The sequence below is a fragment of the Echinops telfairi genome, unplaced genomic scaffold (assembly GCF_000313985.2).
Source record: "Echinops telfairi isolate 266 unplaced genomic scaffold, ASM31398v2 ScPeMD7_1;HRSCAF=3_0, whole genome shotgun sequence".
Taxonomy (NCBI): domain Eukaryota; kingdom Metazoa; phylum Chordata; class Mammalia; order Afrosoricida; family Tenrecidae; genus Echinops; species Echinops telfairi.
This window is the reverse complement of record NW_022103896.1, coordinates 86,384,751-86,401,551: the sequence shown is the minus strand read 5'-3', so window position 1 is coordinate 86,401,551 and position 16,801 is coordinate 86,384,751. Positions and strand designations below refer to the sequence as shown.

General features: G+C 40.7%; 1 protein-coding gene across 1 annotated transcript in view; it reads left to right on the top strand.

Moving 5' to 3' along the window:
* Positions 1–214: 214 nt before the first annotated feature.
* Positions 215–16,801, top strand: part of LOC101647160 (U2 small nuclear ribonucleoprotein A'-like) — a 49,527-nt gene continuing 32,940 nt past the window's right edge. The window contains 1 exon segment of the mRNA XM_045293390.1: positions 215–486. Coding sequence (XP_045149325.1) covers positions 215–486 — 272 coding nt within the window.

The following is a 16,801-nucleotide window of genomic DNA, read 5'->3' as shown; positions in this document are numbered from 1 at the left end:
CATTTGATACTGAGTTATAGATGGGGATTTTATAGTAATTGCTGTAGTAATAAAGTTAATTGCCCCCAGGATTGAAGAGACTCCTGCCAAGTGGAGGGGAAAAACTTGTTAAATCTACTGATGCTCCGGCGTGGACAAGATTTCCTGCAGGCTGAGGGTAGGTAGTTTAGCCGGTCCCGACTCCTGCTTCAACTATAGATGAGGCTAGTAAGAGATGGCAAGAGGGGGAAGTCACCAGAAACTTATGGTATTTATTCGAGGGAAAGCTCTGTCTGGGGCCCCGATTATCAATGGGACTAATCAGTTGCCGAAACCTCCGATTATAGGAGGGATTACTATAAGGAAGATTATCATGAAGGCATGGGCTGTGACGATAATGTTGTACATCTGTTCGTCGCCTAAAAATGCACCAGGTTGTCCGAGTTCAGCTCAGACCAAAAGACTGAAGGCAGTTCCTACTCTTCTGACTCAAGCACTGAATAAAAGGTATAATGTACCGATGTCTTTATGGTTAGTTGAGAAAAATCAAAGGCTGGTGAACACAGGTAAAATGGCTGAGTAAGCATTAGTCTGTAAATCTAAAGACAAGAGTTTGAGACTCCTACTTACTAAGTCCTGAAGTGAGCAATCATTTAGAATTGCAAATTAGAAGACGCAGCTTCAACTCTGTTGAGGCTTCTCCCACATTTGCCCTCTACGCAAAGCAGAAGTAGATTGAAGCCAGTTGATTGGAGTAATTAGCTGCTAACTAAGAGTTCATAGGATCGGAGCTCATCAATCTAGGAGGATTTAGTTTAATAAAAGTGATTGGTTTGCATCCAGTTGATGTAAGAATAAGGTCTGATTTAAACAGTTAAAACTTTTCAGTAGATTCTCCCTGGGATGCATGCTGGACCTGATCTGATTTGCAAAATTGTATGTATTTTGGGGTGTATTGTTTTATTTGGTTTTTGATTGGCCACATTAGGGGGTAGCTTGGGAGTGTTATATCATTGGGGTCACCCTCTTGAAGTTGCAGTATATATATTTTTGGTTTGGGTGTATAAAACTAGGACTGATAAACTCATAGAGTCAGCAAGTGGAATAAGGTTTTTTGGGGGTGACACAGAGGTGGTGGTGGGGTGAAGGGATGATGACGTCAACAGGTCCATATAGAAAAAGAATGTTTGGAAACTGTGGTAACAAATGTACAATTCTGCTGGACATGATTCAACTACAGAATGGTTTTATATATATATATAAATCCCTGATAATGGAAATTATTGAGCTTATTAATGTATATTCACAGAGAGTATACAATATTCATGTTTATGGATTCCATCATGCTCTGGTGGCATAGTTGGTTACATGTTGGGATGTAACCACAAAGTCAAAGGTTCAAACTTACCAGTCATTGGGTGAGAGAAAGATTAGCTTATTGAACCCCTGGAAAGATTTAGTCACAGAAACCAAATGGGGGTAGTTCTCCTCTGTTCTATAGGGTTGCTATGAGATAGAATCCACTCCACAGTAGTGAGTTTGGTCATCCCTCTTAGTCTTTTAAGCCTCCATTAATTAGCTTTAGGTTTTGGCATGGCTCAAAAGAACAGAGAACAGAGGTCAAATGTTTTTCTACTGGCTATTCCACATCTTACGGTGATGTAGGCATCTCTTGGGATTTGTTCTATATCTAGCCATCCATAACAGCTTAACTCAGAATTTTAATGTCAATGGAAGAGGGATATAAAAGACATTTCAGCTTAATTGCTCAAAATTTAGGTAACATTCATCATTTTACTGCAGTCCACTGGTCACTATTAACCACAGGTTTTCATCCAACAGCAACCAGAAAATGAATGCAAATTATGATAGATATATTGACCACAATCATTATTAAATTCTACTTCTTCATGGAGATAGACCTAGGTACTACTTTCAAATAAAGTCCAGATTAAGGGGGCCGGCAGTGGGGGTGGGGAGAGGCCTACATCTTTCACAATCAATTCTCTAGTACACTCTACTATAAATAATGGCCAATATTCATTTGTTAAGTTGTAAGTTTAAATTTGACAACATATAAAACCTTCCTAGTAAGAGTGAAAATAATATCACTTAAAAGATAGAAAGAGGGGAGATTGAAAACCTCAATAGGCAAAATAATGAAATATTTTTAGGTAAAAAACATACAAGACTACAACACATATGCACACACACACATTTCCTGGTAATAACGAGTCATTATCATGAGCCAAAAGCATTATTGAACATTCGAACTGTCAGAATCCTGACAACATCAGGAAAGTGAACTATTTCAAATCTCATATACACACATGCTCTACCTTTTCTCTTGCCTCTGCTTTTTTGCACATGCTGCTTTCACTGCTGTGGATGCACACTTTCTACAGGGTTTTTATCTGCCTTATTCTACAAGACAGAACCCAGGAAGAATTAGTCTTCTTGGACCCCCGTCTTCTCTACGGCAAACCGAGTTTAAGCTATGGCAGTGTTAATGAAATCTAACATCAAACTAATCTTTATTTTTGAAATTTTGAAGATTTCCCTAAGTCTGCTTCCTCCTTATCCATATCTTTGTAAGACAGTGTGTCTGTTAAAAATTGGAAGTACTGTATAACGGTCTGCTAAAAGGACAAGCCTATCTGTCTTGGAAGAAGCAAGGCCAGAATTCTCCTTAGGGAAGAATGGCAACACCACATCTTACATACTTTCGACATATTGTTAGGAGAGACCAGACCCTGGAGAAGGACATGATTCCTGGTAAAGGGGCATCAAGAGAAAGGGAGTCCCTCAAGGAGATGGATTGGCACCACAGTGGCAACAATGGGCTCTGGCATAAGACCAATGGTGAAGATGAAGCAGGACCAGTCAATGTTAGGTTCTGTTGTGCATGGGGCCCCTCTGGCTGGGGGACAGATTTGATGGCACCTAGCATTTAATGTCTACTTCTGCTGGCTGTGCAATTCTTGGTTGGAAATTTTGTTTTCATTCAGAATTTTATATTTATTACACTATTGCCTCTTGCCTTCATGGTCTCTGCTAAGATTCAAAGTTTAGTCTTCATGGTTATCCTTTATAAGTGACTAATTTTCCCAAATTGTCTTCAGGATTCTTTCCTTGTCTTTGGGTTTGGAAAGTTCAGTTATGGTATGTATATTTTGGTGATTTTTTTGGTGGGGTTTACCTAGTTTGGGAATTGTTGAGTTTTTTGACTACATATCACCTCATCTTTCATGATGTTAGACAAATTTTCTTCCAAAGAATCTTTCATAACTTTAAAAAGTTTTTTATTGTCTTTTGCTCTTCTGAAATTGTAATCACTGTACCAAGAAGAATTAGCCACCATGCCACCATTTCGGGTGGTCGGACATGTGAGCAGTACTGAACTTGGAATCGCATGTAGGCGGTTACTCTTGGTGATGTACCACAAGATCCTTCAGTGTTCTTTCCTGTTGTTTTTTCTTTCATTTTTCTCCCATTGTTGCTTTAACAAATTAGTATGAAGTGATTTGAATGCAATCTCAGTAATTTTGTCTTCTATTGGTTCCAAGTATACTTCTGTGGTTTTCCAAGGTATTATCTATTTCTGATTTTTATTAATCATCTGGGTTTTATTTTCTGTTTTCATGTGCTAGTTAACTTTTCTTTATTTTGTTCCTTTGTTTATTTCTATACTTTGTTAGTATTTGACTGCTGCGTTCTAAGAATGTTTCATTAGGTACATATATGTTTATTAAGGTTATATGTTCTCGATGTATTTTTCATTTAAACATTATTTAGTGTCAATTCTTGTCTCTCCTTGTGTTATTCGCCTTGAAGTCTGTTTTATCAGAGATTAATATTGCTACTCTTATGTGTGCCATTGATTGGGCAGATGTTTTTGTCATCATCTGAATTTTAGTCTATTTGTGTCTTTGAGATAGTGTGTCTCAAGATAGTATATAGATGGGTCATGTTTTCTTACCTTGTCTGCTACTTTCTGTACTTTTATTAGAGCAATTAATTCATTGATAGTGTCATTATTATCATTTAAAACCTTTTATTGGATGTTGTTATCAGGATGTACACAGCAGAACATCCCTATTGAATAATGTCTACATGTGTAATTGATTATAGTGGCCTACTTTACTGTGTTCTTCTAGTTATGCAACCATTTCCACCCTCCTTTCCTTAATTGACTCTCTGTCATTAGCAGAGGCTCACTGACTCTTATCGAATCTTTCCTCTTCAATCTTTCAGACCCTGGCTGCTGTCATTTGGCTCATACAGATAAATCTTTTTTCCCCCTATAATCTTATTGACATATGTTACACATTCCAATATATCCATACACAAAACAATTCTGTTGTTCAATCCCATTGGCTGGGGTTATTCAATCATTGATGCTATCCTTTCTTATCTAGCTGCTCTTAAGGTTCTTTACTTTTCCTTGAAATTGGATAGTTTGGCTACCTTATGTGATGATGCTTTTCTTTTAGGATCTATCGTGTTTGGGGTTATCTTAGTTTCTTGAATACTTATTTTCTCCTCATTTGTGATGTCAGGGAATTTTTCTTCTATGATTTCTCCTACTATTTTATCTGTAGAACATTTTATTTCTCTTGTTCTAAGATCCTGATGAGATGTAGCTTGTTTCTCTTGGTAGTATCTCACATTGTCCTCTTCTCTAATTCTTTCACTTTTGGGGGGTGATTGTTCCATCATCGGTTGTAGTCAGAGTGATTGTCTTCAAGCTCACTGATTCTATTTTCTGTTTTTCCCAATCTCTCCCTCAGGTCTTTACTAGGTTGACTAATTCTGTTATCTCATTTTTCTTCTTTTTTTCTGGGAATTTTTGGGTTTAGTATGTCAATTTCTTCTATTACTCTCTTGAGTGTTCCCTACATCTCTTGAAAGGACCTAAATATCCTTGTTTCTGAATTCTGTAGTTCATCAGAGTGCCCTATTGGAATTCGGGTGATTTTAAGTTGTTTGTGCTTGTTTTTCTTGATTTTTGTGTATTTATAGTGTTTGACTGCTCTTTTTTTTTGGCACGATGGGACAGCTATTGGTGATGTGCGAGCTTTTGTGTTGTGTTGTGTTATGCAGGGCTCTCTAGAGAAGCAAAACCAGGACACTTATGATTTTATATAGAGAGATTGGTTTATACAGTGAAAAGGAATATAACAGCTAATTAGTCCAAACAGCAGGACAGAGGGCTGAATTCAACTCACTTTTGTGAAATAATTAATGTACTAGAAGTCCTTCAACTCACATGTGTTGCCAGGTCCAAGGTCAAGGAAGCAGACAGTGGAGTCTTCCCTCAGACAAGGCAGGCAGAGTCTGCCCGTATGCAGCAGGCAGCAGGGTGGGTCAGCAACAGTCAGTAGCTAGAGAGTTTAGCAAAGCAGGCCCTGGTGGGATCTCAAACTCAATCACAGCAAAAGGATTCACCAGCTTCAAGCTTAAGCAAGGTACACACCAGCAGCATAGAGAAGCAGGTCTCGAAGGAGCCCCAAGATCTAGCGACACAATCCATGGGTTGACTTGGCCCACAGGTAGTGTAGCACACAGGTTGAGGCAGATAACTAGATAACTAGCAGCACACTGGTCTGATCATCAGGGAGCAAGAGGGTGATGGGATGCTGGCTGTCTTATTTATTTCAGTTGTCCTCCAATCAAGCAGTGACCCGAACAAAGTCTTACCACATGTTCCCAATGGCCTAGTTGGCACAACAAACCCAACTATAGCATGTGTATTGGTATTTGGTACTTTGGTGATGTATGAGAGATTGAATAGGATATTTAAAATGTACAGTGGTGAAACGGAGAAAAGAGGAGAGAGGTAAATAAGTGGAGAAAGTGGTAAGTGAGGGGAAGAAGAGTGAGAATAAAATAAAAGTAATGCTAATAATAATAAGTGGCTGTTTTAATAAGGTGACAAATTTGTAAAAATAGTGGGAAAATATATTTCAAGTGGGGTAATCAGAATGAATAAGTCTACTGAAATAGATTTCATGAGGAAAAAGAGAACCGGTAGAAAGAGATAATGAGTGGATGTTCAGGCAAGGAAACAAGAGACAGAAGAGACAAACGACTTAGGTGTAGCCTCTAATTTCTGTTGCTGTGTCATTGTGAATGTAGTGTCTGTGCACTGGTGTAGGGAGTGGGGAGCCTGGTTTGATGGGTGTGTCAGACTCTAAAGAACTGCCTGTTTTTGTCTGAAGAAAAGGAGTATTTTTATGAGGGTGGGGCTGATCCAGAGGAGGGCAATGGGCAAAGCTGGAACATGTGTGCTGCATAAGCGGGGTGGTTCAAGTGGGATGTGAGGGCACTGGGGACAAATGCAGAAGAGAAGGAGAAAGGGTGGAGAAACAAATTTGAAAAGCCAAAAGTTAAGCTATGTGTGGTGGTTACACAATTTTATGCCAACTTGATAAAAGAATGGAGAGGTGGGGTCTAGACTGTCACTCAGGTCACAGCCTGATTGACCCCTACTTGTGGGTATGGCCTTCTCATGAGGATTCAGTGAACTTATTCTTCCTCCCTGGAGGCAGGACACCCTCTCTCTCTGCTTCACCTTCCTGTTGACAAGCCACATGGAGCCACGCTGATGGCAGACAGAGCCCTGGAGATGCTTCCACCGCCACTGGATTCACAAGACATTCCACTCACAGGCCTGTGATTTTCCTGCATTTGACATCATTGCATGTATTGTATAAGTCTGAAGAGGAATTTATAGCCTGGTATCAGACATATGGGCTTATATCAGATTTATGGATTTGATTTGGATTGGACTGGGATGTTTTCTTAATATACAATTACTCTTTAATATCAAGCTCTCCCTCATACACATCTGAGTGTCTGTGGATTTGTTTCTCTAGTCAATCTGGATGAACACACTAAGGTAGTGGTTATGTCTGCACTAAGCTGCCCATGCAAACCTGTCTCCTTCAGACCAGCAAGGGAAGAGGTTTAGTTGGTTAGGTTGCCTCAGAGACCAGGCAGAATCGGCTGTGCTGGGGAAGAGCAGGGCTAGCAGAAGTAGCTCATGCTGCTACTCAATGATAGAGTCTGCTAGTAGGTGTTGCTGCTCTCCCACTCTAAGAAACTAAGCTTGGTGCTGAAATTCTCACCATGAAGTGCAGGATACTCATCCGAGTGGACCATCACTGCTGCTTGCTGCGGAGATCTTCCCGAGCTTATTATCTAGCAGCCATCTCCTCAAGGAACTCCAGATTTTGTTATTTTTAGTTTATTGTACTGATTTATTTTATTTTGATATATTTGACTGAATCAGGCATATGTCTATTCTTCTCACTAGATCAAAGTACTCATCATCTGTCTCCAAGAGTGATAGAGGTTGGGAATGTATGCATGGCTCTCTGATGTTTGTATAGTGTGATTAACGGTAGATTGGTCTGATGTTGGCTACTGTCTGCCATTAAACGGGTCATGCAGGAGTGGGTGGTGATGTTTGTCCAATAAATGGAAGTTCAGGAGGTGTGAGTTTGACTGGGCAGTATATCTATGATTAGTTTCTGATTGCTATCAATTAGTGTGGCCACTGGCATAGACGAGAATGAGAGGAAATAATTATTTGGTTGTTAACCCCAATCAGAGTGCTGCTTGCAAAACTTCAAAATGACCTTGCTATGTTAGGCCAGTTGACAATTCACAACTCCATTTGTCTTCCTATTCACTATTTTCATTCATTAGATTTTCTTTAAATTGGCGTTTGATCCATGTATTCTTCCTTTCCTTTGAAACGTAGGGCTCCAGGATTATCATTTGCATTTATTTCATTTGGTTTCTCATGTCTTTCTTTGAGAAGCCTGAGTAGATTCTCTGCCTCGTCTGCCATCTTGCCAAAACAATCCTCTGGAAAGCTGTTAAGTAAACAACAGTACAGGGGAATTGTAGTTTTCTGGGAAAATATGATGGTAATAGCTACTAGGGCAACGTAAGTTAGGAAAACATTACTCTATGCAACCCTCTTCTTGTATAGATGAGAACACGTAGGAAAGTGAGGCTAGATGATTTGCTCAGGTTTACCCAAAGCTCCAAGCTGACTCAGAACTAGAACTTGTGTTTCTTCTCCCAAACTGGTCCATAATCAACAGATTCATACGACCTTTGACTCAGGAAGCCGGACTGATTTAGCATTACCTATGGCAGAATGGTTACTTGTTGGGCTGCTAACTGCAAGGTCAGCAGTTCAAAGTACCAGCTACTCTGTGGGTGAAAGAGGAGGCTTCTACTCCTTTCAAGAGTTACTGTTTAGAACTATCACCAAGGGAATTCTACCTTACAGTTTGAATCAACTGAAATGGCAGTGAGTTTCAGATTTTGGTTTGGTATGGATGTAGACAATTTATAAAAGGTACTGCACACTTATTCAAGGTTATTACCTGACTTATAGAAAAAGACCAGAAAAGGCAAATGTATAGACCTCATTAGAAGTTACCAGGGATGGGACAGAAGAAGAAAGGTGGGGCTAACAGTGATGGAACCATCACATTGATTAAGGTGGCATGGTGGTCCTGTAGTGAGCTGCTAACTGCAATGTGAGCAGTTCGAAACTACCAGCATTCTGTGGGAGAAAAACAGGCTCTCTACTCCTCTAAAGATAACAGTTTTGGAAACTCCTGGGGACAGTTGTCCCCTGTCCTATAGACTTGCTATGAGTAACCATGCACTTAATGAAGTGAGTTGTTTTGTTTTTACACCGCTTATTATTGTAACTGCTGCCAAGAAGTTTCACATCCATATAAGGTAGAATTGACAAAGGTTATGTGATAGGTACATTTACAATAACAAAATAGATAAATAAATGAGTAGCTGCTGAGACTGCTTATGTAACCAAACCCATCATGGAATTCAGATCCTTGTTTGGCTGTCTACAGTCATAGTTTCATGAGAGATGCCAGTTAATTCAATAATGTGTTTAATGCTCTTGTTTTATCCTTCATTGCATAGCACCTGGGTCTTAAAAGCTGACAAGCAGCCATGAATTATCAAGATATTTTATTTTAGCCTTCAAAATACTTTAGAAGGGAACTTTTCTGATAACAAAAGTCAATTTTCAGGATCATCAAGCTCATTTACTGTAAACTTTAAAGTCCATTTACTCCAGTACAGTAATTCTCAAACCTGCTGAGAATGAAAATTACCTGGGCATTTAAACTACCCATGTCTGTGATGGATATTTTAATAAGTATGTGAAGGGGACTTGGAAACAAATAATTTAGTTACCCAGAGATTTGGTCAGAAGATCAGGTTCTCTGTCCCATGTACATTCTCTATTATCTGTAGAGATGATCATTATACTGAACTAATTGTATATTGTCTCTTTGCCTTTTTAGAAATAGTATTTTCACATACAAAGTACCAGTGAGTCAATTCTGACTCATAGTGACTGTACAGAGTGGAGTAGAACTGCTAGATACAGTTTTTATGGCTACAAATCTTTTCTGAGACAAATTGTCACATCTTGAGTTCTAACAACTGACTTTCTGGTCACCCATTGAGTGCTTCAACCACTGCACAACCAGAGCTTCTTCACATAAATATGTACCCATAAAAAGTATATTGGTTGGATTTACTAAACTTTGAACACTATAAAACAGAATCCCTCAATGCTTTTTAGACATTTTAAGTTGTTTTTCCATAAATAGTATATCTCTAATATTCATCTAGATTGTTCTGAGTAATATTTATTTACTACTATCACAATAATTGATTGCCTAAATATATTCTATTCTTAGATATTCACTGTTTCTTTCTCTCCTTCCTGTGTTACAGAAAAAACAGCCTTGACTATATTTAAGAATCAGAATGAATGAAACACAGATATGAGGGACAAAAAGATGAAGCAATCCATTCCCATTTAGGTTAACAACCTCAGAAACCCAAGAAAGCTGATCTATTCTACCCTATGGGATCGTTCTGAGTGACAATCAGCTCAGTGGCCATGGGGTTTCAGTCGAGGGTGTATTGGTGTGCAGGTTTACATGACAATATACACTTTTCCAGAATGGCTCTCCATCTAAAGAGAATATCAATTTAGACCCTCCTTAGCAGCTTTCTTTTTGCTCTACTCCCTCACTAACATATGGTATTTCAAAATGTCTTTATTTTTGTTAATCTATTGGCAATCAGATGCCAGCGATAGCATTTTGCATTTCCCTGCTTTTAATTTGTTTTTTTGTTTACTTCTCACTTGACATAAGACATTTTCACTTTGCGAAATTTTTGTGTATGTTGTCCTTTCAAATTTTGGGGTAGTTATCTTTAAATTATTTGTTATTTAGTGTCGTATTATAATATGTTCATGTGTGTCTTGTGTAGGAAAGCCCTCCTCATCCTGAAGTCCTGTAGTTTTAATATTTCACTATTCATACGTAAGTAGTTAATTGATATGGATTTGGTTTTGGTAAATACAGTGAGGTAGAGATCTGATTTATATCTTCTATTCAAAAGAACAACGTTTACTAGGGCCTTTTATTAGTCCATTTCTACTGCCTGCTCTAGCAAAGATCTAGTTTCCGCAGCTGCTTGGGTCTGTGCCTAGGCTCCTATTGTATTCCATTATTCAGATGGCTTATTCTGGAGTGAAAACTGCATAGGCTAACTCCTGAATACAAAGCTCCATAAAAGAGGTGATAATTTGCATGATTTCTCCACCCTTAATTTTAAAGAAAAATGCTTCTAACTTTTCATCATTTAGATTACAACATCATCATGTTTACTAAAACACCAGGTTACATAATTTTTATCAGGTCAAATCCCATTTGCTTCTATTCCTATTTGTGTAAGAGTTGTTTTTTAATCTACAGTGGATTTTGAACTTCATAAATACTTACTCTGAATCAATCGATTTTTTCTCCTTTAGTCTATGAATGTGATAAATGACAGGTTTTCTAACATTAAATACTTTTTTAATCTCAGGGAACGCACTGTCTTTTTATCTTTCACATGCTAAAAGGATCTAATATGCAAGAAAGAAGCAATTTGAAAATCTTTATCTCTTTGAGAGTTAGCTTTGGCAATGATGAATATGGAGAAAATGCCTTGTCAATTGAATTCTAGATCTTCTGGCAGGTAAATTTGAGAGAGATTATATATATACGTATGTATGTATATAGTCAGAGTCTTTGTTTCATTGTTAAGGGTATTCTAATTTTCTCTACCCATCTCAGAATGCAAATGAAAAACAAATTGGGCTAAGCACTGGGCTGCTAGCTGTTAGGTCAGCCGATCTTCCTAGTACTTGTTTATGAGTTTCTCATATGGTGGTGGCTGGTGTATTGCTGTTGTCAGCTATTAATTGGAAACTGGAAAGGGGAGAAGTGCTAATAAATGGAAAGAAACTGTCAGGAATCTTAAGTACAAAAGAGGTGGAGATGTTAAGTAGCTAGAGGCATAAACTAGGGGTTGTCTCTCTGCATGCTAAGGCTCCCAGAAGGCAACCAGAAGCCGATAAAGGCTAGGGGGCACGCACAAATCCAGGCCTTAGAGACAGGAAGCCAGTACACCTGGAGGGCCCCAATCTAGGCCAGGTGGGCTTAATTCAGCCAATGGCACCAACCAGTACCGTTGAGCATGCCTCCCAGTGAAGGGCCCTGAAAAGTCAGAATTGGGAGCCCACCTCCATCTCCTCCAGCTGCTCCTCAGCCATGCTGAGGTGTCTCTGGCCTCAGGTCGCCACATGTGGGTGTGAAGTGCCCTGAAGGTGCCTGTGTAAAACCTGAACCATCTTCTGTTCTTCATAAAACTCACTTGGATCACAAACCAGGCTTTGGTATGAATTCTTTCTTGTGGAAAGCCAAGGACCACCAAGGATGAAGAAGATGTCAGTCCGAGGCTCTCAGGTTCCAGAGTACTGGAATCCCTGGCTGTGACCCTGGGACGCTGGGCTCTCTAACCTTTTGCTGTTTGTTTTCTAGATGGGCAACAAGGAGTCCATTCCCCCCGAGAATGGTTTTGTACTGTATCCTGTCTAACTGGTCTAGATTTGACCAGTAGACACTACAGAAGCAGACACTGGTGTTCTTCTAAACTCTGTCTGGCCCCAGTACATTGTAGGGACGGGAATCCTGCCTAAAGCATGGCACACTCTCCCTCCCTACTCTAATACAGGTAGAGCTTTTCTGCAAGGGGGTGGGAAAGTGGGTGGAAATCCCTTATGTTGAGGCATCCTTCTCTCGAGAAACAGTAAAGACCTTTGCTCCAAATATACCAAAAGCCCTCTAAAGGGCCCAGTGTCTAGAGCTAAGAGCCTCTCAGTCCCTAGCCCAGCTACACAGCCCTCTGAAACTGAACCTATAGAACCTGAGAAGGAAGAGGGCTCCAAAGTTCTACCTTTGGTACAGGCAGCCAGAGAATTTGATTCTCAGATGATTCATAAGCCTTTAACGCTAACTGAACTCAAACAGATTAAGAGTGACCTAGGCAGCTACTCAGATAATCCAGGACAGTACCTAGATACTTTTCAGCACCTGACCTTGGCCTATGACTTGGTCTGGAAGGATGTAATGAAAATTCCAGGACAAAGTATGACAGATTTTGAGAAAGAGCAAGTACTGAAGGAAGCGAAATAATTTGCAGATAGTTTACATGTGATGAATTATAACTATCCAAAAGGAGAAAGAGTTGTGCCTCCCACTGACCCCACCTGGGATTATCATGATCCCACCAACAGGTTAGCATGGGAACATCTTCTAGTGTGTGTGAGACAAATGGACTAAAATCAGGGCGGCCAAAGGTCATCAACTATACTAAAGTAACAGCCATTCACCAGGAGCTTTTGAGTGGAAGTTAGATCAGGGGCAGTCACACCACCTCTAGGGGACTGTCTTACCTCAGAGTTTCAGTGATAGTACGCATATCTTCAGGTAAGCCCCAAGTCGAGACCTAGACCTTACTCTAGAGGGAGGCACAGTTCTACAATATGTGGACAACCTCCTCACCTACTCCATCGAGATCAGTCTATTACCCATACTATACAAGTTCTAAACTTCTTGGTAGAAGGAGGCTATAGTCTCTAAGGTGAAGGCTTTGCTAGTGAAATAAGAACTAACACACCTAGGACTAGTCTTATCTAAAGGAAAGAAAGGGCTTTCCTTAGAGCGAGTAAGAGTAATGGTGGAGCTACATGAGGCAGATAGGCGGTGACAGCTGCAAGCATTTCTAGGGCTCACTGGGTTTTGTAGAGTTTGGATTCCCAACCATGGGCTCCTGGCAAAACCACTATATGAAAGCCTAAAAGAAAAAAGTGCCAAAGAAACCCTCCTATGGGGCACAGAGCAAAATAATTCAGTAGACCAATTGAAGGATCTTCTGCTTCAAGTGGCACTGGGAACTTCAAATCCCAACAAAAAAGCTCTTTCTATATGCCCATGAGAGAAAGGGGGCAGCCCTGGGAATGCTAATCCAAAAAAACGGAGACCAGTCTCAATCAGTGGCATATTTATTAAAACGATTAGATCATACCTCACCTGGCTGGGCACCTTGCCTAGGTGCAAAAGCTATCATGGCAGTCCTGGTCCAAGAAGCAGTTCAGTTTACTATAGGAGGCGCTTTAGAGATCCTAACTAACCACAAGATCTACAAACCTTCTGCAAGGCAATAATTGGCGTTCTGATAGTCACCTATTAAAATACCAAATCCTTCTTATAGAGAACCCTGATGTCACAGGCCAAACTAGCTGCAATCTCAGTCTAGCTACCTTACTCTCTGACCCTAGGCATGATTGTGAGCCCCTTCATTCCTGCTTTGAGCTGTTGTCTATTAACCTGCCTTGGTCAGACCTTAAAGACCAACCACTTGCTATAGCACACTGTCCAGTTTTCTGATGGTAGCAGCTGTGATAGAGTGTGCAGGGCCGGAAATGCCATCGTATTCCATGACCAAGTCATGGAAGTCAACCCCCTGCCCTTAGGAACCTGAGACCAGCTAGCTGAACTCAGCTCTTTCAGGCGATATCAAGCTAGTAGAGGGGAGAGATGAACTCTGTACACAGATTCTAGATAGGGCCTTTCAGTTATTCATGCACATTCTTCAATCTGGCAAGAGAGAAGATATCTAACCGGCTGCCCCATTAAATATGGGAGCCAAATCAGACCACTCCTCGAAGCTGTCCAAAATCCTACTGACGTGGATGTAGTGCACTGCCATGGGCACCAGACAGGAGTCTTAGAAGTTGCCGTGGGAAGCTAAACAGCTGACAGAGCAGCCAGACAGCAGTGCTCATCACAAACCCCCTAGTCTCCATAAATGCTGATTCCCCAGAACCAGCTTCCTCTCGCGAGAAAGTGGAACAGGCTACCACTCAAGAATCTTGCCTTTGACCTGATGGACAGTGGGAGAAAAATAACAAACTCTTATTGCCACAAAGATTACAGTGGAAAGTAGTAAAAGCTTTCCATGATGCCACACATCTTAGCTACAAACCTTTCTTAACTCTGATTACTCAGTTCTGTGGCCCACAACCATCCTGGGGGCCCAATTTAGTCATAACTATCAAGTCAGTAACTTCTCACTTTCCAACTTGCCACGGTCTAACTTGCTCAAGGGGCACTTAGAAGTTATCTTTCTCAGGCTGCTCAACACAAAGGACCTTAGCTGGGGGAGGATTGGTAGGTGGATTTTACTCCACTCCCAGCCATCCAAGGGCTCAAATATCTTCTAGTGTTCATAGACACCTTTACTTGATGGGTTGATGTATATCCCACCTACACTGAGAAGACTCATGAAGTAACTAAAGGGTTACTTCAGGAAATAATTCCTTGATATGGGCTTCCCCAAACACTACAAAATGACAACAGGCCTGCTTTCATTTATAAAATCACTCAAGCAGTATCTCAACACTTAGGAGTAACTTATCATCTCCACTGTGCATGAAGACCACAATCCTCAGGGAAAGGAGAGAGAATTAACCAACACTTAAGATTAACCCTCAGGAAATTGATAGAGGACACTCAGATGAACTGGAAAGATGCACTGCTAATAGCTCTGTTATGTTTCAGAATGGCTCCACAGTACCCTAAATGTTTAAGCCCCTGTGAAGTTTTGTATGGGCACCCTTTCTTCATAACAGAGCCCTCTGTAGATGCTGAAGTGTCCTTACTACACTAATATGTCATAAGAGTAGGCCAGTGCCAAGAGGCATTCCATCAATACGGGTTTGTCCAGGCCCAAGGGGAGGAAAACTACCCCCTTGTGCATTCCAGGAGACCCAGTACTTACAAAAACATGGAAGGATGGGTCCCCCACGTCCCAGCTCCTGCCAGTCTGGAAGGGTCCTTTCCCAGTAATTCTTTCTCCCCCTACTGTCATTAAAGTTCTAGGACAGAGTGCGTGGATTCACCATTCATGGGTAAACCTGTGGAAATCATGGGAACCAACTCCTCAGGCTCAGATCAAATGGAGCAAGATAAGTACACATGTGAACCATTAGACGGCCTTATGATGGTGTTGTGTCAGCACTCTGAGACAGATAAGTGCTCTGCAAAAAACCTTACCTCAAATCCACAACAGTCTTTAAATTGGTAAATGCTTTTACATAACCTACTTTGTTTAAAGTAGGTTTGCACTCTATGACTGGCACTCCAGTGTTAAGAATACCTCCTGAAATTTCCTTTGGAATCTTCCAATGTGAGACTAACCTACACTTCCACAGGCATTACCATCCCTTAGCTCTTCTCTAGCCTTATTAAACTGTTAACCTGCTTTGTCTCTTCCAGAAGCCATCAAATTTCTAATGACACTGAGCCAAGATTTCCATACCCAGGATGACCAATATCTGGATCAAGTTAACCCTGTTCAATATGGACCCTTATGTGGATGACAAACCCCCCTGCCCCCAGGAGAGTAGGAATGATATAGACCCAAAATATTCTTTGTGTCCATTTGTTAGCAGGAAATAACCAGATGGACTTTCTACTCCCAGTATCCCCCAATGTTTTGGGTCCATACTCCTTCAGTGGGGAATGACAGAAAGATTGGGGATATAGAGGGGGTTGTCTCCACCAAAAGCCTACAGTAAACAAAATTAGCTGGCCATGCCACAACAAAGGGATTGGAAAGAAATCAGGCACACATTAGACACCTATGGGGATGATCCAAATCTGGGGATGCTCAGACCAAGGTTACTAGACACAGGTGGAAGTCAACATGAGCACACACAAGGCACCAGCAAAATTTTGTCACATATGTGCTTGAACTCAGGAACTAAGAATGGCCAATATCCTCAACCATGCCGCCCCCCACCTTTCCAAGTGAGGATCAGAGGGGATACATAGCACAGACTGAGGGCAGGGTGCCCCCCCCTTTTTCAGGTGCTCTCTTGTAGGTACAAGGGTGGGATCTCTCCCATGGGCATGGGCATGTACCCCATGCCCTCTCAGGGCTCACACACACTCTTTCTCTTTTTTTGTTTTGATCCAGGACTCCTTTTTTGTCTTTGGGGACTCCTCTTAAGGGCCATTTTCCCATGTGGTTTTCACAGTCCCCTGAAATGGACATTTTTGGTTGCAAAGCTCCAGCATCCCCTGCAATGAGGCCTTGCATGCTTCCCAATGATAGCGTGTGCTATCTGAGACTGTAATGCCTGAAATTTCCCTTTCTTTCACATAAGTCACTTGGATTTACAAATGTACTTCTGCCACGTGAATTCTTTCATGTGAATTTTACCAACAGCGTCATTGTGAAATTGATCAAATGTGCGATACAGATGCATTGATATTTACTGGTAACGGGAAAGGAAAATTTGGAAACAGAGTAAGAAACAGTAGTTGAAAAATATGATCTAGGTGATATAAACAGA